Source organism: Equus quagga, chromosome 18 (genome assembly GCF_021613505.1).
Source record: "Equus quagga isolate Etosha38 chromosome 18, UCLA_HA_Equagga_1.0, whole genome shotgun sequence".
NCBI lineage: Eukaryota > Metazoa > Chordata > Mammalia > Perissodactyla > Equidae > Equus > Equus quagga.
The window spans coordinates 28,569,848-28,593,315 of NC_060284.1; the positions used below are offsets into that span (position 1 = coordinate 28,569,848).

Consider the following 23,468-nt stretch of genomic DNA (forward strand, 5'->3'; position numbering starts at 1 on the left):
GGAAGAGATATTATCAGGTCTCAAGAAGTGTGTCTGGGATGCAGTTCTGGAACACAGGGTTGAGCTAGGTCAGGGCTTTCCAAGTTTTTGAGATTATGAAATTTTCTCTATTATTTTCTACCCAGAAACAGCAAACTTTGGGGTCCAGAGCAGACCCCGAAGAGGGAGTGTGAAGCTCTCATTTATTGAAATTTACTAAATGAATATATTTTTTCATGTATCTTTTCGTACAACTCTACCAATATTATATTTGTTTGTTGATGAGTGATGGGGTCAGGGAAGGCCAACTCTCTTGCCCATGATTGCCTAGCTAGGGAATGGTAGGGCAGGAAGTTAAACCAGACCTCCTTCTCTTTTCCACACTGCTAGAGGTGGCGGAAAGGATTCATCCCACATTTTGAGTGGACTCAGACCTGCCACAACCACAGACCTAATGATGAACCTAATAGCGACTCCCGGGTGCCTGGGTGACTGCTCTAGAAATGCCATCAGTCAAGATTCCTTGGGGCTTCAGAGCCTGGAGCTTCCTCAAGGATTGTCTTGAACACCAGGCTCACGCCCTCCCCAACTGTCAATTCATGAGTCTCATGGCCTGCCACCACGCCCTGCTGTCCTCAGGAATTACCTTCCAAGGGGCGAGAAGCTAAATATCTCACTTACCACACGAAAGAGCTTGAAGAAGTCCACGTTGGCATACAGACTGTCTTCCATCCACTGTAGGGTGCCCTGGGAGAGGGAGCATATGGCGTCACGCACTGTCTGCGCCCCACGGCGCTGGCTGAAGATTATGAAGCGCTCCAGGAGGACCTCGCTGCAGGCAATGTCCTTCAGCACCAGGTCTGGGACTCCGTGAGCAAACTGCAGGGAGGAGAAGCAACATGGCAAATCCCTCTGTGGTAGGAGAATACCGCCTCCCAGCGATGTCCATGTCCTAACCCACAGACCTGTGAATACATTATGTTTCATGGTAAGGGGAATTAAGACTGCAGACGAAATTAAGGTTGCTAGTCAGCTGACTTGAAGATAAGGAGATTATTTTGGATTATAAGAGTGGGCCCAATGTAATCACAAGGGTCCTTTAAATGTGGAAGAGGGAGGCAGAAGAAACAATGTCAGAGTAACGCAATGTGAGAAAGACTTGGTTGGCCACTGCTGGCCTTGAAGGTGAAAGGAGGCTACTAGCCAAGGAATGTGACAGTCTCTGGAAACTGGAAAATGGACTTCTGTCTGGGGCCCCCAGTAAGTAACGCAGCTCTGCCAACACCTTGACTTTCAGACTTCTGACCTCTGATAAGCAATGAACAATTTTTAGTACCAGTATGTCCCCAATAGAGTCCAACTGGGGCATACTTATGCTAAAACATTATTTGTTATTTATCTGAAATTCAACTCAAGCTGGGCACCCAGTATTTTATCTGCTGACCCTGACCCCTGGTGAGCCCACATCATCCTGTGGCGCTCATGGACAGTGATTCTTGAAGCACAATCCTCATGATGGCCTCCAGAGGCTAAGGAGGTCTCAACTCTGGCCAGGGACCCTTGACCACCCAGCACAGTAACTGGACTCCCAGCAGTGGACGAGCCCCTGAGTAGTGTGAACACGTTCATGAGCTTCCCCAGCCTCCACAATCTCCCCATGGCTTCCAATTACACAGTCCTCTGGGCTGCAGAGCAGGCCCAGGCTCGGCTACCCCCCTGCACAGAATCCGTCCAGACCACATATGGAAGCCTGGTTCCTAAATGAAGCACAGGTCATGGCTGACGCTGGGTTGGTGTGGACTCCGTCGGTCTCAGGGGACCATAACTGGGTGTGTATTCCAACAGGGCCTTCCTGTTTTGCCCACACTTTACTTCTTGTCCCCAGTCAGAATCCCACCCTAAACCCTAATCCCAGAGTCTAAAACATTTTGAGGTGGGGGAAATCAATGAACTCACTGTCTAAACTTCTAACATTCCAGGGGAGAAAAGTGAGGGAGGAGGGGTTAGTGACTCGAGAAGGTTACAACAGACTGGTGGGAAAGCGGGGACACCACGAAGGTCCCTGACTCATTCTTTTGCTCAGTCACTCATTCATTCAGTGCTCAGGCACTGAGTGCCATTCTACAGGACTAGGATAATTACTGGGGATACAGAGAGAAGAGGGTGAGTTTTCTGCTCTCCAGGGAGCTCGCGGGCTAGCTGGAAATGCAGGCGTTTAAGTAACAGTAAGTGCTCGATTGATCTAGTATAAGCAGAGCACAGAAGAGGGAGCGTTACGAATAGCTAGCAAAGATAGCTCGCATTTACTGTTTACTGTTCTAAGTGCTTTCTTAGCACTTATTTATTCATTCTTTATTTATTTATTAATTCTTTGAAACCCTGTAACAACCATATATGCAACACCCATATGGTCTATTTTACAAATGAGGAAATATAGAGGCACAGACTGGTTAACTAGCCTGCGTGAGGTCACACAGTTAACTGTGCGGCTTTGCTGAGATTTGAACCCAGAGCTTGTGCTTAACCATTACGTGTTAGCTCTTCGTTGAGCAGGGAAGAGGGAGCGGGCAGGATCAAGAAAGGAGGGTTTGTGAATGATTTCACTGAGAAGGCAACATTTAAGCTAGACTTTGAAGCAAGTGCAGGATGTACAGGGCTGGGGATAAGGCATGGGATGAGGGACAGGCCAGAGAACTGTGCCCACTCTCGTTATCTAACAATTCCCTAGATGGAGAGAGGTGGGTGATGCGGTTCCCTTCGGAGCTGTGCTCAGACACCAGGCAGAAAGGACCAGGAGGGGTGTCCAGGCCTGATGGTAAAAAACAAAATTCCATGTTTGGTGAGGATGATCAGTTGGAGAGTGGTAAGCCACATGTGCCTATTTAAATGTAAAGTAATTAAAATTAAATAACATTTAAAATTCAGTTCCTCAGGGGCACTAGCCCCATGCCAAGTGCCCGCCAGCCATATGTGGCTAGCGGCTACCATATTGGACAGCACAGAGAATGAACGCTGCCGCCATGGAGGAGAGGTCTAGTGGACAGCGCTGGTAAGGGGCCACAGAGCTGGATGGAGACAGAGATGGAGGTAACCAGGCTGAGGAGCAGGGTGGGCATGAAGCGCCGAGGGAGCTGGTCACCATGAGCGGCCTCTGCCAGCACAAAGCCCTCTCAAGCTCTGGGCTTTACTGGTCAGGGAAGCAGCAGCAGATCAGAGCCTGTGACACGAAACAAAGGCACAACCTGGGGACCCCTGTCCCTTCTACTCCCCGCACAAAGGCCTCCACCCCGAGGCCGGCAGCTCAGCGACTAGAGAACCAAATGTCATGTCAGGAGGAACTAGAGAGAAATTTCCCCTGAATTCCTGCCCTTATCTCCATCTTCCTTTTATTATCAACTGGAAGTCATCACAGGCATTTCCAGGACTTGAGTTTTACGAGCTGAAGAGAAAGCAAAGGGGAAAATGAGCAATCGATGCTGCGGCCACCACTGCCCTCGGGGGCGGGTGGAAGGGGAAGCGGGCAGGGCGCCCAGGACTGCCTCCAAGGGCCTCGCCAGGAGCCCACTGAGGCCAAGGCCTGGGCACTGCAGACGCCACGCTCCAAGGGCCCTGACATGTCGCCTCAGGGCTGACTCTTACTTCTCTTTGTCTAGTGTGGGTGAAAACCTCAGGATCTAAGAAGCCGGAAAAGTAGGTATGCGCTTCCTCACTAATGTGCAGGGAACCAGTCTGAAAACCCCCTTCAACGGAGCCAGCCAGGACCAGATGGGTGGGGTCCCCTCCCTCCCCTGGGCTCAGTCTTTATTTCAGGACTGACACAGGCCCTGACAATCTCTGTTTATGTCTTGGTCTCCCCTGGAGTCTGGAGGAGGTGCGGACTGTCAGCCGCAGCTTGTCTTGCGTTTTCACTGTGTTCATCACACTAAACCCACACACCTGGGGGCCGGGCTAGGAGCCGGTGAGGCCCGGAACCGGAGCACCCCTAAGCCGTCAGAATCAGCGCGGGGGCTTTTGAAAACACACATGGCTGGTGGTCGGGGCAGGGCCTGAGAATTTACATTGCTAACAATCTCCCAGTCCTTGCTGATGCTACCGCTCTCAGACTCTGAGAACCACTGAAGTGGAGTAAGGAACACCAGATTAGGAAGGAGAGGACCTGGATTCCGCGGTGGCTCTGACAATTTCTAGCTGTATGGCCGTATGCAAATCACTCGATTGCCAGACACCTCAGTTTCCCCATCTTTTTGACCCATCTCAGACTAATGTGAGGAACACAGGAGCCAACAGATGTGAAAGTCAAGTGTTAGTGGTAAAAACACTGTGTAAATATAGGAAATGATGAAAACAGACGAAATAGATTTTGGGGGAGATGGTTCAGAATGTGCAAAGGGGACAGAAGAAGGAGTTGGCTGGCATGGAGAAGAAAGGGTGCTGGGAATCAGAAGGCCATTCTGCATGCTGCCCTCATCATGTTCTGTGACCGGGGGTGTTACCTCCGCCCTCTGACCTTTACCCTGCCAGTTTCTCGGCCCAGAACTCTCCTCTCAGTGGTATTTCCATGGCTGCCTTCTCTTCAGTCAGGTGTGCTCGAGTACCACCTCCTCAGCAAGGCCTTCCCTGACCACCTCATTTAAAAGTGCCCGCTCCCCACGCCTCCCCAGGCCCTCTCTAACTCCTGACTTGCTGGATTTTCCTCACACCACCTTTCTCAACCTGGACACGCACGGAATCCTTTGCTTCCCCGACGGTCACCTGTCGCCCCCCCTGGAATGTAAGCTCCCAGAGTCAGGGGCTGGCCCGTATTGTTCACACTGTATTCTAGTACCTAAAATATCCGTAAGTATTTGACGAATGCTTGCAGAAACCTTGGTTTCCTCAGCTATAAGAGGAATTCGAGCCACATGATCTCTAAGTTTCCTTCCAGTTATAAAAATCTGAGATGTTTGAAGTGGTGCCAGGATTTGGGCCACTTCAGAATCCTATGATGGGAATGCTCTTTGTCTCAAGTGACCGCCAGGTATTTTTCTGAATATGTGACATGAATCGTGGATTCTGAATGTGAAAACAAGGAGGAAAAAACATGCAGGATCTCCCTTGCCTTTCTGAGGCTCAGTGCCCTCCCTCCCCTCCAGGGACCACTGGCCAACGACATCCACCTACCTGCTCGGGACGGACTTGGGAGTTGACCAGAAGGTGGACAACCGAGTCAGACAGGCCAATATTTTTTATGAGAAATAGTGTCAGTGTTTCTTCATCTTTTAGGACATCCCGAATTCGTATTCCTCTTCCTGTACATGAATGAGAGAAAGAACAAAAAAGGAAAGGTCAACAAAGGTCAACAAGAGGAAAACAGGTAGAGATGATTGGAAACATTTCCCACTTGACTCTCAGAACAAGGCTCTGTTCTTGGGTTCCCTGGGAGCACCTGGAGACCAGGGCTCCCGCCAGTAGGCTGTCACCAACACAGTCACAGCATTTACTGCTGAAGCAGCTGAGCAAAATTTAGCGAGAAGGCACAAAATGTGGAAAAAGTTGCCTAAGGGCAGGGCAGGGGTGGTTGTTAGACACTTCGTGGGGTTGGTCTAGGACAGTGGCTCTCAACAGGCTGGGGTTGAAGAGTCGGAGGAGGGCAATTCTGTCCCCCTGGCAATATTTGGCAATGTCTGGACATATTTTTGGTTATAACAATGGGGGAGGTGCTACTGGATGGAGGCAGAGGACACTGCGGAACATCCCATAATGCACAGGACAACCTCCCTGCCCACTCCAAAACAAAGAGCTATCTGGTGCAAAATGTCCATAGTGCTTAGGTTGAGAAACCCCAGTACAGGATTGGAGGAGATACATGCTATGTCCACACTGCAGTTGTCACGGGGTCGAGGACCCTTCCTGGTGTTTCTGTCATCTCAGCTAAGTCTCTAAGCTAGGGATATTGACATGGAATTGGGACTGTTTTGGGCAAGAAAAGCTGCAAGTAGGAAAGAGGGATGGCCTATTGCCTGGGCTTACAATTTCATGTCCTGATCAGCCCCAATCACACTCTCTGTAGCTCCACTCAAAACCTGCTAGAAGCCAACATTTCTTTATAAGGACGCATAGGGGACTCCGAACAGCTAAGGTGACCTTGGGACAAGCGGCTGAACCTCTCTGTGTCTGCACTTACCACATCTACCTCTCACTGTTGTTTTGGGGGTGACTCAGGATAAGGAACACAAAGCACTTAGCTCCCAGGCACGAAAATAGTGAGCGCTCAATGAATGCTTGTTCTGATTGCATTAATGTTATTCTTACCCCTCCCAAGGGAATCACACCCCTCCTCCTCTGCCTGCTTGTAGGACCAAGACTCAGCCTCAGGCATGCCACTGCTACAGTTCACATATGCTGGCCAGAGAGGAGGTTTATGGACCCACATCTTTATGAAATTGTTTCAACATCAAGGGAAAGCATTTGGGTTGCATGAAAATGCCTGTCACCACATCCCAACTTCTCCAGGAGCCTGGCTGACTGCTTATCTCTTAGTTCTTTAACTTTAATCATCAAAAGCCCTTGCCTCTTCCAGGTCCTAACATCACATTGCCCATCCTCTCCCCCCCAAACCCTCCCCTCACCAGGGAGCCACGAGGCGACTCCCCTGAGTACTTAACAGCCATCCCTTCCATTTTCAGGCTGTGACTTTCTCTGTACAAGGCCTTGTCCAGACTGATGTTGCCAATAATTTCCTCTTGAGAAGGATGGGCCCACCCCACAGGCCTGCCAGTGCAGCCAGGGTGGGGGCAACTGGCCCTGAGGTTCCTCTCCCTGGCCTCTCTCACCACAATGGGGGCCCCTTAGAGTCATGCCCTGGGGAGCCCAGGATCACTACTTTTTGCACAGGAAAAGCCCAAAGGCTTTAGGGTAACCTGAATGCAAGAGGGAGCCCAAGGGAGGAGGACGGTTCTGAGAGGGGCTCTCTATCTTATTTGTGCCTTCCCTCCTTTTCGATAACCTGAGCCCTGTCATCTTCCAAACCCAGCTTCCTTCTGCCTTCCCCTGGGGCACCAGCTCGATTGATCTTCTCCCAATCACTTCTTTCTATACAACATTCTGTGGTATAACCAGGCCTCCAGCAACATCATTCCCAACACACACTCACACACGGTCTCTTGAGAGTAGGGGGCTATGGATCCTGCTTTTATTCTACTCCTCATCATACCTAGCAATCCTGGACACACAGAGATAAGCCCTTGAAGTCACCTCTCTCTGACACCCCACATTAGCACCTGACATGGAATCAGCCTCGATAAATGTCTGTGGAATGACAGAAGGCGCCCAACAAATACCTGTTGTCTTGACCTGAGAGTCAGGACCCCATTCGACTGTTTATCTCTTCGTTATTCTTTAACTCACTCACCTGACCTTACATACAAATATCTTGCTGGGGAGAAGGGACAAAATACAGGGGACCGAGAGCAACATTGCCGGCGATGCCCAGCATCCCACCCAGCTGACTGGGCGGCCATGGCCCCAGGGAGAAGGGGCAGAAGCGTGCTGGTTCCACACACCTGAGGAGCGGTGGGGGCCACCCTGTAGGGAGGGCATGGGGCCCAAAATTTAAGAGGTGGCCGATACCAGACAGAAGCTCCCCCGGACTCTCCAGGGAGAAATGTGAACTGGGGGCCTGAGGGAAGAAAAATAAATTTAGTTTAAAATGTGGTTCTTCTTGTTCTCTTCCCTGGGAAGATTAGAGGCTGGGGGAGGGGGCTGCTGAGGCCCACAGAGCTGAGGGGAGGTGAGGCTTGGGAGGGGGGAGAAGCCAGGAGAATGCTGCAGGCTCCCGGGAAGAAGAGATGACTGAGAGATGGCAGAGCTTGCTTGGGGATGAGAGAGGAGGGGGCTTCATGTCTGGTCTTTTACCCTTAATCCTCCCCTGCTGAGAATGCAGTACTACAGGTTTGCTAGGAAAGGAAAATGCCACCTGGGTCAACCATCGGCATACTTTCCCAGGTGACTGGGAATTGACAGGCAAAAGCACACTCCAGCGACAGCCGCCCACCTCTCTTTCAAAGGCTTAACCCTCCACTGTGGCTTTGGGCTGCGGATCCAGGATTCACAGAGAGCGATGTCCCCAGGCGACCCTGGGACAGGCTCTGAAATAGTCTGCAGTGCTGACGGTGGAGTTCAGTCGCCAGCCTGGAATTCCTTCAGAGACTGCTTCCCTTTCTTGGGGATGTCTCCTATCCCCTCTCATGGCCACCAAGGTCAGGGGTTCTGCAGAGTCTCTGTTCCAAGCTCCAAATTCCTTTGGCGGGCCTTGGCCAGCCTCCCCTGATCCTGTCTCCCCAGACCTCTGAAGCTGCTTTGGCGTTAGGAAGTAGTGATTTTGATTCTCATACACACACTGTAAAGAGCACAGAGACACTGTGGTTTGAAATGGCTTCCTTTATACTTCCTCCCAGCCAGACTCAACCTGATGATCCGATACCAAAATGAAATGCCTGCTGGACGAATGGGGTAGAAGGCACTCCAGGGGTGGGACAGCCCACGTTCTCATCTGCTTATTTAACTTTAAAAAAAAATGCTTTCTGACTCGTGCCTCCCTCCTTTGTGCTCCTATCTTGTAAGGTCCTTCAAGCTTGAGCTAAGAAAATTCTTCGATCCAGAGCAGCAAAGAGTGTAGTGTTTGTAATCTGATTTTACTACACAAATGATACGCATTACTATTTTTGAAAGAATTAAATGTAATCTTAACACTCTTAATGTACACGCTGAACATACTCTTGTCCTTTATTGCTTCAATGGGGAGAGAAGCGGGAAGGGGGCCAGACGGGAGGAAGATCAGATTCTCCCTGGAGAACTTCCCCTCACCAACTGCCCTGAGCTCTGGAAGCTCCATCAGCCCCCACACTGTGTGGTCACTGTTCACTCAGTCCATCTACTTCTGCCTTGAGACCCCGCAGCAGGTGGGCACATGATCTGACCCACCTCTCTGTCCCCAGGAACTGGCCCAGTGGCTCAGAGACACTCCCTAAAAGTCTGCTGACTGTTGACTGAGCCACAGGGGTGAGGAGCTCTGGGGCTAATGTGTATACCGTTCTTCCCAACTTGCTCGTTTGGAACCCTGTTCAGGGGCTGTTCTATCCAGCCCCTCCTGTTGCCTTGGTAGATCCCTTCCTCATCCCTGTCATCCTCTAAGGTCATCCAGAGAGTCACATCGCCCATCCCCTTCCTAGGAGCAGACATCTCACAGCTCCAAACTGCTTCCTTCACAGACTGAGCCACGCCCTCTGAACAATCTTCCCGGCCCTGGCTGCCTTTTCTCCACCCCCGGGACTGCAGTGACCCCTGGGTTCCTGGCAAGCCTTGCTCCCTCCCAGACTCCGATTTGCCCCTCCAAGGGGATGGATTCCAGCTGGTGCCCAGGCCGCTGCCAAGTCCTGTCCCTGTGGCCCTCTGCAGAGGACCCTACTGTGGAGGCAACGACCACACCACATCCACATGTGCTTTAAAACGAGATGTCAGACTGGGCACTGGGGCTGGGTTCTGTTTGTTTCTTGTTTTTCCCCTGGAGGGAGGAGAGACACAAGAGAGGGAGCTCCTCCACCCTTCCTCCTCACTGCTCCTGAGTCCAAGTGGCTCTCCTACCGGTACAACCTCAGTGTCAATGTAACCCATCCAACCTGTCTTCTCATTTCCTTCGCCTCCCTGCCAACTAAACCTCACCTCTGCTCTATTTCAAAGACCACGGCCACACCTGGGGGCTTGTTCTCACCCCTCACGCCTGCCTTTGAAATCCTGTATCCACATATTTCACTTTCTGACCACAGCCGTGGATCCTTCCATCCTGCTCATTTTCTCATCCTTAACCAGGGTCATGGAACCTTCTGAGGCCTCTGTTGCCCTGTCCCTCCATTTTCCCCTTGCCCATTTCAGTACTTCTGGCTTCTCGTCCATCCTTATGCAGCCTGGACCTGATGCCTATAGTCCTATCGCTGCCCTCAACTCCCTTGCCTCCTGTACCTTTAGCACCTCCCTACAAGCCACCAGGCCTGCACCTGCTCTGCTTCAAGGCCGAGGATGCTGAATATTACTGGAAGAAATTGAACGATTGCACATGTTTATGTTAAGAAAAACATATGCTCTCTGACCTCCCTGGCCCTTTACTGCTACTTGGCTTCCACACGTTCCTGCTTAGCTTGCTCTCAAGGACCCTATGAAGCTGTTTCACGCCTTTACCTTACTCCACAAACCCGTCTCCTCCTGCTTCCAGCACGTGAGTAACCTAGTCTCATACCTCCCAGAGCCCGATCTCTCTCGGTAATCTCCTTTCTGTCTCTGGACTTATCTGGGGTGAGAACTTTCCTGCCCTCTTTCCCAACTGCCTACCTTCAAGGCTGGCGGGAAGGGGAGTCCTCACCAAGGTGACCCTCATGCCACCTCTAGATCCCTTCCCTTCCTGGTAACTTTTCCCACAAAATCTCCCCCCATCTTTCCTGTATCTTTAGTCTCTCTGATGGATGAGGCAAGTGATGGTTGAGAACACCGAAGTCCACCTTACCTGCAACTCTCTCGGGGTGAGTCCGGAGGGTGTCCATGAGATGGGACAAAGTGCGGAGTTCTGTCCAAATATGGCCAAGGTGTTGGCTCTCTGGTGCATCCACAAGGAGTTCCTGAAAATCTCGATACACCCTTGCCAAGCTGTAAGAAAGACAAAGGCTCATCAATAAAGACATAGCTGTAATTTTCATAATAATAATAATAATACAACCTTGTGCAGTTTTTTAAGATACCACCAGGTTGACCTAGCTATTACATTATGTATCCTTACAATACCACCAAGGCAAAAGAAGAAAGATTTTTACTTTCTCGTACATATAACAGACAGAGGTGATGAGCAATTTGTTCAGTCTTCTGATTTTGGCAGGACCAGGTCACCTCTCAACCCCATTCTCCATATTTCTCCTGTCCAAAGAAGCCTTTAATGGGATGCTATTAGTAGATATTACTGGAGGTTCTTCCAAACCATGGCCCACTTCTCTGAGACCTGTCCTTCCAGCCATTCAGAGGGGTAGGTTCTGATAGCCATACTTAATCCACTAAGTTCTTCCCTGCACACCTGCACACCTATACCTCTGACAAGGTTGATTGGACAATGAGAATGACGCCGAGCCAACCAGATTTGTTCCCTTGAACTTGGTATTCAAGGATGCTCTTCCGATTGCCCAAGCAAAGGTGCTGAGAACGGGGCAACTAGCACCAGTCTGGGCATTGAGAGGCAGGGGATATTGGTCCATGGAGATAGGCAAAAGGAGTGGATGCCCAGAGAGAGACAGAGAGACTGGACCTTGTAGGTCCAGACAGGAAAGAATAGCTGCTGACGGCTCTCCAGTTCCTGTCCTGCCCCTCCTGAGACCTGCCTTGTTGCCCTTGGCTTTGCAAGAAGGTCTAACATACAAATCGTATATTTCCCTCTGGGTCTTAGGGTTGTTTAAATGGGCTTCTGTGCCTTGCAAGCCAAAAAGAACCTCGAATAAGCCAATATTTCACCCATAATGTGTGTGTGAAACATGAAACCCAGATTTCCTGGTTCAAATGCCGAGTACAGCTGTAGTCTGAAGCCCCCTTTCCCAACTACCACATTTCAACCTGTAGACCCTGCCAGTGCCAGTCCCACCAAAGCTCCTCTAGCCTCTACTGAGATATCTGCATGGCTCCCCGATCCCACCGTGGCGCCCCATGGGATCTCGCTGGATGGGCAACTCAAGACTCAAGAGACTCAAGCTGAAGGTATAGATTGTTAATTGAAGCTTCCAGGCAGTGTTTGCAGCCATGTGAACCCTGCTAAAATGTCACGTCCCTGACGTTCCTAGGGAGACAGTTGTTCCTTCTTCTATCTTCCTGTAATCTAGGAGTCAGCAAGCAGTTACACATTATAGGATTGGGGCCAGACAGTCTCTGTCAAAACTACTCAACTTTGCCATTGTGAGGCAAAAGCAGCCACAGGGGGGAAGGCAACCTTTGAGCATTAGGCTGACTTACGAAATGTTCTTTTTTTTTCATTCGAAATGCAGTTTTGTCCTAGAGGAATTATATCCAGAGATCTTCTAGGGAAAAAACTGGAATAACCAAATATCTCAGTTTCCGTCTGACTTGGTGTTTATACAAGTAGAGTGAAGCTGCTCCCCAACAGGCCCTTGTTGGTGATCCTCTGGTGTAAGCTTCACAAGCTGCAGCTCAAGGTCAGCCCAGTGGGTGAATGACGACCCTGCTCATCCCTGAGCCTCTGTCTACAGGACATGCTTACAACATGTCCTCCCACCTCCTGCTCTGAAATGGAATTCCAAGGGTAGACTCTCTTCCTACGGGATTTGACTTAAAATTCAACCCCAGACCAGCGGTCATTTACCTGGAGTCCACAAGTCCCCTGAAATCATATAGACAATGTAAAGTTGTGTGTATGTGTCCATTTTTCTTGGGAGAGAGGCCATCAGTTTTCATCAGCTTCTTGGAATGGTCTTGAGCTCCAAAGGTTAAGAACCATTGCTCTCAAATAATTTAACAACAACAACAAAAGAACCACTGCTCTTGAGCCATATCCTGAGATTTTGCCACCCCAGGGAACTGAAGGCATTTACAGTAGAGGCTTTGGAATTTGTCTTTTTCTTCCAAAAGCAAACCTCCCCTTGTAAACCTGATTTCATTCACCCTCGAAATGTTCTCTGACATTTTTCTTAGACTTTAGACGTCCAAGAAGGCTTTTAAAGAAACAGAGATCTGTTAGGCCTGACCTGGGTGGAGAGTGATATAAGAGAAGAGAAGTCAAACTGAGTTTTCTCATGCAGTGACTCCACCCAGGCAGATGGATGACCTGGAGGCAGCGGACACATCTCAGCAGGGTGCTGCCATCGGACTCCAGGTCACATCTTGGGGCTATAAGGACCAAGAAATCATGTCATGTGGCCTTAGTTTGAAGCTTTCTCCCCAACTGCCCTGACAGCGAATAGAATGCTCCAGAGAGGAAACATGCCCTGCTTAAGGGTCGAGCTTAAGGGTTCAGCATCCACAAAAACATTCACGCTGTGTTATACGCTCCGTGTATGCGCACACATGCGCTCCAACATATGACGAGAATAAGGAGATATACAACTTCTTTCCCCGTATGGTGGGAATCTCAACACTTACATGGAGTTGTTGTAGTTTGACACAATTCCAGGAGATTCTCCCGGGGTGGGACTTTGAAAACAAGGATTGTTCACGTTGCAGAAAATTCCTTGGAGCCATGGCAACATTCCTGCTGAGGGCATCGCCTTGTTGGGAAAATGGCCTTTAAGAACGGAAATGAAGACAAGGGGTTAGTTATCAAGACCAAGTGGGATGCAGGCTCTAGTTGCTGGGGCCTCTGCAAGAAGGAGCCCAGCCCCTCTGGTGCTTTCCTTCATCATCAACACTTAAGAAGCAGGAGCACTTCACATATGCCAGGCTCTGTGCTGGGTGCCAGAGACAAGGTCTCTTCTCTCAAGGTCCCAGTGTAGTGAGGAGACAGACAAATGTTCTAACAGAGGCAGAGATGGAAGTGTGGAGGGGGAAGAGAGAAGGGGCACATCATTTTGTGGTGGGAGGGGTGGAAGGATATTAGCTCAAGAAGCCCCATGAATTGCTGATGCTTGAGGAGAAGACCTTTCATCTCCTCCTTCAACACCTGTGTACTGAGTGCCTCCCCCCAGCATGCAAGAGGGTTGCAGTTTATGGGCTCCCGGTGGTGAGGGGGCAGGTAAAGAAGCAAGAGTTTGCTGGACAGGAGGCTGATTCAGAACTTGGAGCTTGAAATTCTTGCTTGGAGCAAGAATAGGGGACTGAGCCGCTTTGCATAACTCCTGCGGTCTCCACATTAGCTGCCTAGAGGCAGAAGATGTCATCCTGGCCAGAAACCAGATGAAGGCTTTCCCAGAGAGGCAGAGTATAAAAGAGGCAGTCACAGTCTCATCCTAGGTCCTAGAACACCACTGGGGTCCAAGAAATAATATTTTATTAAGAATGAATGAAGAGCACTTCCTCTTCTTTTTCTCTAGCACCATGTGTAACATATCCCTAAATTGGTCTCCAAAATATTTTAGGGAACTCATCTATAATCTGCTCCCTTTAAAACTAGTCAGAGTTTAGGTATAGAAAAAAAGAGCCAACAAAAACAGAAACAACAAATAATTATACAATTATTCTGTAACCATATACAAGTACTTGCATAGAATGCATAGGATTCAGAAATTAGTCCGTGTAACGCTGATGAATCTCTGTTTTGCGCATTGTAGGCCTGAAATGATGACAAGCAGATCTGATCCTGGCTCCCCAGCCCCTAAGACCTTTCTAAACGAAAGGATTGACCCTCCAGGCTTGCCAAGGTGCCCCCGTTATGCTTACACTCGTGTTGGCTGTAGAGCGGGTTGACATTCCTTAACCAGATCAAGACCAGAAATAAAGATAAAGGCCATACGAGTTCCACCACAAAGCGAATCTGGAAAAGCAAAACAAAAGAGAGAAAGGCCAGTGATGCTAAGAAATTGCAAGAAACACACCGGGAGCAGACACTCCATCTCAGCACCCGTCTATGCACTAGGACTTCGGTTGCGGTAGATTTACTTTCCTTCTTCTATCTCCTCTCTCACACCACCTCTACCCTGACAGACTAACAAGACTTGTGTCCGAGTGGGTTCTACTCGGCCTCTATCTTAGGAAACTGCATTAGCACAGGACTTTCATCAAGAATCATCAAGACATGCCTCAGTGCTTTTCGGATGTCGCTGTGCACGTGAATGCAGGTTCTGACTGTGTAGGGCCCACCAGATCTCACGTGTCTAACAAGCACCCCAAGAATGCTGATGCCACAGGTAGGAAAGATCTCCCTGCAACCTCTCATTCTGTGGATGAGGAAACAGAGGCCCAGGGAGGGCAGGTGACCTGTGCCATGTCACACTGGCAGTGACAGTATTGGAACCAAAATCCAGCCCCTGTTTCTAAGCTCAGTGCTCTTTCTGCCCCTCTCCATTGCCCTGCCTTCTTCTAATGCATACTTGACTTTGCATGTGTGATCACTGACTGAATGAATGAGCAAATGACTGAAATACTGTGATCCTCAAAGTCGACGGAAATCTGGGTTTACCAACGTCTTTGCTTCAACAATTTCTTGTTGCTTAAAGAAACAAAGCAGGGCATACTGCTGTGGGGTTTTACAGTACTAGAAGAGGTTGCTGATACTAACATATGGTTGAAAGTCGATATTTAAATTTAGGTTCAATTTAGAGCTTAAGGACCCTTGACTCCAAAAGAAGAAGAGCCAGTTGGTTGTTGCAGCCACACTCTGTGGCATTGCACATGATGGTGGGAGTGGAGGCGTGGGCTCATGGTGGGGAGGAGAAGGAGAGAGGGGATGGTGAATTGAGGAATGCAACAGTTCTTCTACCCAACTCCTACTCCAGAGACCTTAGGAAGGAAACCCGTAAGACCTAAGGGAGAACTTAAGCAGATGTCTAAGAATAGAGACTTCAGTACATATAGATCAGCCACGGCCCATCTGCATGGTCTTTAACTTAACCCTTTGTTGTTCCTTCCAAAGAAATGTACATAAGCTCTCAGCAAAGTTGTGGACACCAGAGCAGGTGCTCCATACCTGTTTGTTCCTTTCCTGCCAGTCAGGTCTGCTGGCAACTGAATTATTTCAAATCATAACATAAATCGGTGGGAAAAAAAGGATAATGCATTGAAGAAAAAGCAAAAAATGTTTAGGCAGGTGGTAATTATGCAATTGTCACTTTTTAGAAAATGTTTTACTCAAAATATGTCTAGGGAGGATGTGTTAGAGGAAGCACACACACAAATATTCTGGGAAGAAGAAAGAATAGTAGATTTTCCATAAAGCACTCGCTTTTCAGGGCTCCCCCTACACATTCTCCCACAAGATGGCAAAGCAAGTATCGGACAATTAGTATCGGACAATCCCATCCAGCATTAAAGGGACTGACCCCAAGCACCCTTGAATGCCTTTGGAATGTTGACAACTCCCTCATGGCATGCAGATCAAGGGAGGAGGGCTGAGCCTCCTCCCAGGACCCTATCTCACTGTTAACACCCTTGTCCTCACTGGACCAGCACGGCTGTTCCTACAGCAGCCTGTCTTCCTCTGTTTTATCACTCATTATATGTCAGGGTCACTACTTCTTCATCTAAGTGGACCCCTCACTGGCTGTAAGCTTCCTGAGGGCAGGGTCCATGTCTAGCCTCAAAACTACTGTGATTCTAGCCCTCAACACAGGGCTGGGCTCATAATAGGTGCCCAATAAACGTGGAATGAGTGAGCCTTTGTTCAGACTGGTCTAGGAGGATCCTCAGGGAAAGCTGGAGATGACACAGAGTTTCAGGTCACCCAGAGTCCGCAGTTTAGTAAACTGCACACACAGGAATGCACACTGGCTTCACACCTTTTGTTCCAGGTCCTCTTGTCACTGAGTAAGGTCACGGAGCAAGTCCAGCAAGATAACGATGTGAGTGATAGGTGCAAGCGATGGCACCGGAAGTTGTTCTCAGTGTCTTCACCAAGGGCATGAGATAAGCTGTCCAGACTTTACAAATTTGTCTCTTCCTTAAGAAAACTGCTTGCAATACTGGCTTTCTAACAAGTTAAGTCATTCTCCTTCCATGTAGCCATGTCTATCTGGGAGTAGTTGGTATGTTTGAGAGTGATGCTGATTTGAGAATGGGAAGATCTGGATTAAGAACCACTTTGGGGCCTGCTTAGTCTCCAAGTCTCAGTTTTCTCACCTGTGAAATGGGACTATTTTGTCCTACAGTGTGTACTGAGGGTTAAGAGTCCTACAGTGTCAGTACTGAGGTTCTTAGCCAGTTCCACTCCCAATTTGCTATAGGACCTTGGGTAACCTGTTGAACCTCTCCGTGGCTCAGGGTCCCATCTGGAAAATGGGGGTGATATCAGGACCCGCCTCCCAGAGCAGTTGTGAGGATGAAACGAGTTCACTGTGTAAGCCACCTAAAGCAGAACCTGGCACACGGAAACACTCAACAGACACCGGCTGTTTATTACTGATCTTCACTTCTCACAAAGGTCACAAGGACACTGTAAATAGAGGCTGAAGAGCAAGGAGATATAATTAAAATTATCTACAAGCTTCTAGGTCTGCTTCCACTCACATTCATGTTTCCACCCTTTCTCCCTTTCAGAACTGCTCAGGGGCCAGTTTGGAAACATGGGGCTTCCTGAAAAGCTGAGCACACCCTGTGTCCGCCCCTCCTCCCGCTCCTAACCCTACAAGGGCTTGGACACGGGGAAGGGATCAGCCAGCCTGGCCTACCTCTCCCATGGCTAAAACCCCCAAACCCAAGCCAGTGCCTCTCACCCCTCTTTCCATATTAGTCACACCCTCTTTCACTACTGACTCTCTCATTCATTCCTGCATTTTTGAAGTACCTGGTCTTTGCAAGTCCATGCATCAGTGGGAGCCAGCTCAGCATTGTCCTTCCTCCTTCACTCCGTGCCTAGCTCCAGGACTGGCAAGGCTCTGCAGGTGTTCCTCTTCCCCAGACCTCTGAGTTAGGGCTGCTGTTTTCTACCCATAGTCCCTGCCCCCTAAATGATCATCTTCGCTGACCCTAGGTCTGCAGTTCTCAGGTAGCTGCCCACCAGAGTGGTGTGGGGAGCTCAAGCAGCGCGTGCCCCAGATCAATAACACCAGCCTCTCTGGGCCTGCGACATCAGTTTTTTGTTGTTGTTTTTTTTAAACACTTCTCAGGTATTCCTATCTGCAGCTGGGGCTGAGAACCATTGGTGGAGGGAGTGGTGGGTAATCTTTGAAAAACATTTGTTGAGAGGTCAGTGTTATTGTTCTAACTCCGTGAGCGTTTGTTTTGGAGGGGCTGCATTTCAAACACCCACTCCCTGCTCAAAGACCACCGGCAATTCTTTTCTAGCCTGGCAGGTCCTCGCAACAACCTCTTCTCCCTCCCCCAGAATGGAGCTCAGAGCTCAGCGGCATCCTTGTCCTTGATGCTCAACTGTGCACAGGCATACCCTAGGGAGAAATTCCACAGTGTAATTAAAAACATGTTTTCAGAGCGGCTCTGACTCCCCCTACGCCTTCCCTTTAAACATGTCTGTAACTTTAATTAAGCCCAGCCGAGGCTCAGAAGGGGCCGGTGGAAATTTTTTTTCCAAACTGGTATTTCCTTGTTCTCTTTTTTTGTTTCCCCTCCCCCCCGGCTTTACCACTCAATCTACTGGGGGAGGAGGGGGTCACAGGGAAGCGCAGAGTTGTGCTTGTTGTTCTAAACCTTGGCCACTTAGATTTTCTTCTCTCCTATTCTGTTTTCAGTTTAAAAGCCGGTGGCCAAGGTTTGAAATGGGTAAGTGATTCTCCCTCCTGCACCCAGAGCCCAGGCAGGACTCTTAGCCTGGACAAACGTGACCCAGGACCTGGGTACTCTTGGAGCTGGCTGCCCAGCCTCCCTACACCTGCCAGGTTCTCCTCCTAATGCTGGGCCCCAGGCCAAAGGCCGCAGCTGTACCAGATGGCCAGGTCTGGGGTCCAGGAAATGATAAGCCCTCTGCTCTCATGAGTCCTCAGGCCTCTCCACATATCCTGCCCTGACATGGAAGCTGGGACAAAGGGATGACACCAAGGGGCCCTAGACGGTGACCTCTCAGGGGCAAGAGACCCCAAATGATCTTTATCAACCCTCCCTGACACAGAGCCTGGCCCATCACCAACACGGGCACATGTGTCTGTCCAGGGCCGTGGGAGAGCTCTTGCGATTGGAAATGCACGTTCTAGGGATGAGCTCCTTGGGAAGTCATCTCTCACCCTGTCCAATCCCAGTTTCTCTTCTGAGCTCCCAGAGCTCACCCTCGCTCGCCCTGCGCCCCATGCGTCTTTCTACTCCACTGTGGCACACGTTCTTCTGCTCACTAATAATGTGCAGACACCTGCTCCTGCCTGGCTCCGAATTCCATGAGGGCAGGGGCTGTGTCCACCTCACGTGGCTGTGTAGGGTGTACAGGGGGACCACACGGCCCGGTTTGCTGAGTCCAGTGTTAGTTTGCATTTATTGTCCTGGTGCAGTTGTTAACAGTGCCCCCTCACACTTTCAAAACTGCCCTGGTTTGGATGACAAATTATATGGCCACCCTGTCTTGGTGGTCTCCATGACCAGCTTATTAGAGAGGACTTGATGCATGGGGGCAGCGTGGGGTAACGGCCATGTCAGCCTGTCCTGGACTCCCTGGTCCAGCCCCACCAGTCACCAACCTTCTCTAAAGCCTCAAAGACCTCATCAGTGCCCATGGGGTGCTCCTCTCATGGAATTGAGGTGGTGGTTAAATGAGGTGACAGTGCAGTTCCAGACACTTAGTAATACTTGATAAATGTTAACAGAGGAAGAAAAACAGGGAGGGAGGAAAGCAGAGATCTGCAGATATTCACCCTATGCCCTTAGGGATTGGGAGAGGAGGACTGGGGAAATTTGGGATCTGTTTTTGCTCTTGCTCTGCTCACAATAGTAAACACCCCAAACCATAGACATTTGAGGAATTAAAGGCCTGGGAGTTGAGTTATGGGCTAGGTGTGTTGTACTTTTCTTTCTTAGAGTCACCATTTTGTGGAGGCAGAAGCTTCCAGAAGAATCACAAGCTTACAGAAGGAGCCACAGACCCCTCTCAGAGGTACTGGGTGCTGTGAGGATGCCTCCATCTTACCTAGACATCCTGGAAATTCCTCGAATTTAGTAGCAGTGGGGAAGGCAGCTGGACACACACCAGACAGCAATCTCAATTTCCAGGCCATCAGGATGGCATCAAACACATGTCAGCCCAGACCAGGTGCATCCTGGGAGATTCCCCCAGCCAAGGTTCTCAGCCTGAATGGCCCCATCTCACCACAGAGGGGCGGGCAATGTGTCTCCTGGGGACCACGTTGTGGAGAAGACAGAATCCCTGAACAGGGGACACTCACCAATGCCAGGGAAAGAGAGCAGAGACTGTGAGGGCCTCTGAGCCAAATCCTGTCTTTGAAAATAGGGTTATTCTCTGTAACAGCAGCATGCTTGCCACAGGAATGGATCTTTGAGGCCAGCAGCTACAGTCCTCGGGTATATTTTTTAAAGGCCAGGAAGAGCACACTGAGAGTAAAATTAAGTGAGAGTCTTAATTTCTTATGGGAAAGAGAGAAAGATGGAAAACAGTCGCATATTGGGTTTCCTCTGCATTCCGTAGACTATGAACATCACGCGGGCAGGGACCGTGATTGTCCTGTTTACCACCTGGCACAATGCCTGGTGATTATTAAGTATTTGTTAATTGAGGGAACAAATGAATAAATGAATGAATTTAATAATGAGTACTGTTTAAGTTTTGTCATTTTCATTGTAGAAGGGAAGCTCCTGGAAGTAAGAGATTGAGTCTCTGATTACTGTTAGCACTTGGATCCTGGGAGCAACAAATAGCTTCAACACTAATTTGAAAATCATACTAGCTGTGACAAGGGAAAGCAGCCTGAGGACAGTGGTGTTTCCCAGTCTGAGAGGGTCCCAACTTGGCTTCCCCCTCCAGCCTCCCTAAGTCCTGTCCCAGCCACACACAAAGGAAAGAACCATCTGTGCACTTGGTTGGATTGTGCCCCTTGCTGCTCCCTTTTGTGCTAGTTATTAAGCTATTGTCCGTCAGCTCCAAACCCACCAGCCCGCCAGGGCTCCCTTCTCATGGGTTTGAGTTTCACGGTCTGAGACCAGGCTCAGAGACCCCAGCAACAGCTCCGTTGTGACCTTCCCCATTGGTCTGAGTTTCAGCTCTACCAACATCTCCTCTGTGTTTCCAAGTCTGAATAATTCCCTTCTATTCTTGGTTCCTTCAGCTCCAGGAATGGGAACTGTGTCCTGCAATTGCTGCCTCCATGGCACCCAGGAGTTCTCTTTTCCCCTCTCAGTTACCAGCTTTGTACTTAGCTAAACTGTCTTATATTAGGTTCTCCCTGACTGAGACACGCAATCGTAGGTCTTCAGATGTTCCACCAATTGGCCCCCTTTCTCCTCTAATCTTCTCTCCCATGCCGTGAAAAACCCTGTCCCACCTGCATAAACCCACCTGGAATTGAGAATTGGAAAGAACCCATTCTCTTCTTCCCACAGCCGCTCTTCCTCCTTGTCCTCCTTTCAAGCTCCCTCTGCCTCGCGTGGCTCCTGTCTTTCTCATCTCAGCCCTGCTCACCCCTCACCCCCACGCTGCTTCCTCCTTCAGCTCCCTCAGTCATTTGGCATTTGCGTGACTCTGCATGGCTGTAGCAAAGTGCATATTTCCTTATAGTTATGAATTCACTCTTTACCCCTTTCCAGAAAAAACGTAGAGGTCAGTTGGCATTTACATGCACACCCTTGGGGTCCTCTGATCTCCTGTGGCTCTCACCCCTACTTCTCAGGGGATATTTGTTCTATGCTACTTTTTGTTGCTCTTGGTCTCAAAACATACTTCGTTTTTCCCAGCCAGCGAAGAAGTCTGTCCAGGGAAGAATCTGTGTCTCTCACTTCAGGTCCCTGACCTGGCTCCCTGTCTGCTCCCTGAAAGTGTTCAGTAAACGTCTGTGATGGTTGATAAGGCATTGTGTCTCGTGGAATCTGGGGCACCGTCAATTGTGAGATGCACTGTTATTTTTTGCACACTAAGGAAGAAACAAATGTGTCTGGTTAAGCTGTCACTTGATTGTGAGCTGCATTCCAATTTGAGAAATGTAAAAACCAGTATACCTTGTCGAATCAATGAAATACAGCGTCTCCGAGCTGGAAGCTCTGGGAGAGCACTGTTTTCCTCTGAGCTGGTTCTTCAGGGCTTAGGTTCTTCCCACTGCACAGCATGGATGCTCAAGGGCTTGTGGGTCGCACTGGCAGTTTTAAAAACCAGGGGGCAAGGGGAAGGGTTAGGCAGGTGATGGGTTCATATGCAGGGTGGGCAAAAGAAGACTTTAACGTGGCTGCACTGGGCTTTGGGTGGAAAGCGTCCATCTCAGGACAGAAAAGCCTGTCTTCCTGTGAAGGACACTTGTCCAAGAGGCTCACAGAGCAGCCAGATGGTTAACTGCTACTTCAGTGCTAAATGGCAGCCAGCCCACCAACTGCTTGCTCTCCCCACCCCCACCCTGCCCTACTCTCCTCCTGTTATTTCCTCCACGCCTCGCTTCGAGACCACAGACTGCACCTGTTACCTTTTGCCTTTTCCGCAGGGTCCAGTTCTTCCAGAGCAAAAGCTGAATTTGTCTTGCGAAGCCCATGCTGATGACCCAACGGCCAGGAGATCCCTTGGAGCTCTGGGCCTAGGGCCGGGGCTCACGGGCAGCAATGGACATCAATGCCGCTCAGAGCACCTCCGGCTCAGGCCGCTGTGTCCTTCTCCGGGTGATTAAAGGCTAGTTTCCCCCTTCAAAGCATAATCTCTTTTAATTACACATAAGCCCTTTGTCGAGGAAAGCAGGCCGACGTTCTGTTGGCTCCTTTTTAGGAAGAGAAAGAGAAACCTACAGACACAAGTGGCTGGACACTAAGCGAATTGAGGTGGGGGCATTTCATGGGAAACTAAGACCCTCAAGTTTACTCCTCCACCAGTGGGGTTCCTGAAGGGGATTCCTTTGGGGATCTCAGACCCTTCAGTTTGGAACAAAATCTCTTTGCATGAATATAGGCTGAGCTTTGTCCTCCGCAATAGCCTGCCCTGAGCCAGCATCCAGGGTTTGATGGCCCCTTTAAGCCCAATCAACCCACCTGCCAGATATGAAGTCTTCTTTCCCTCTTTCAGCCTTTTATCTTGCTCGCTCAGTAGTGACTTTAGGCCAGCTATTTGGGGGCATCTCTGAGCTTAGTGGATGGTAAAAGACTTTTCTCTCTCGTGCTAAAATTGATTGGCCAGTCGTGGCTATCTGGAACTGTGCTGAAAAAGTCACTGGAACCCTCAGGCTTAGCAGGACAGAGCCCATGACTGACCAGCCGTCGGACCCAGGATAGGCTTGAGGAGAGGCAGTGGGCAGGCCAGCTACTGTCATTCCAGCTCGCAGTGGGATTGCTGGATGGGCTCGTCATCTGGAAGTGGACCCTTGATCCCAAGGGGCACGCCAAACAGAAGACTCCCCGCTGCTTCACCACCGGGAACTTTCTGTCTCTACCTCCTCAAACCTCAGAACCTGCTTCTCTTTAAAAGATTCTAGACCCTCGAGACCTAGATAGGGTGGAGGGAGAGCCATAGAGTAGGAATTGATGCTGACTTCATGGAGCTCATGATCTGGTTGCAGACATGAAGTATGACCTTGGATAATTAAGGAGGATGTGATGGATGCCATGAGCGCACTCTGGCTGCGTCTGGTGGGGCTTCCAAGATGGGGAGGATGGTTTCTGCTTAGGATATCAAAAAGGCTTCTTGGAGGTGGTGGCATTAAAGATAGACTTTGAAGAATTACAAAATAAGATTTTATGGTACTTGC

At 49.7% G+C, this 23,468-nt stretch overlaps 1 protein-coding gene across 1 annotated transcript in view; it reads right to left on the reverse strand.

Annotated features, from left to right (window-relative positions):
• Positions 1 to 22,268, reverse strand: part of ABCA4 (ATP binding cassette subfamily A member 4) — a 130,276-nt gene extending 108,008 nt beyond the window's left edge. Inside the window, exons 1-7 of the mRNA XM_046645317.1 lie at positions 22,203 to 22,268; positions 17,429 to 17,476; positions 14,371 to 14,464; positions 13,138 to 13,279; positions 10,514 to 10,653; positions 5,140 to 5,267; positions 661 to 858 (exon numbers count right to left, since the gene is read on the reverse strand). Of these exons, the coding sequence (XP_046501273.1) occupies positions 661 to 858; positions 5,140 to 5,267; positions 10,514 to 10,653; positions 13,138 to 13,279; positions 14,371 to 14,464; positions 17,429 to 17,476; positions 22,203 to 22,268 (816 nt within the window). The remainder of the gene's footprint in view (positions 1 to 660; positions 859 to 5,139; positions 5,268 to 10,513; positions 10,654 to 13,137; positions 13,280 to 14,370; positions 14,465 to 17,428; positions 17,477 to 22,202) is intronic.
• Positions 22,269 to 23,468: the final 1,200 nt, after the last annotated feature.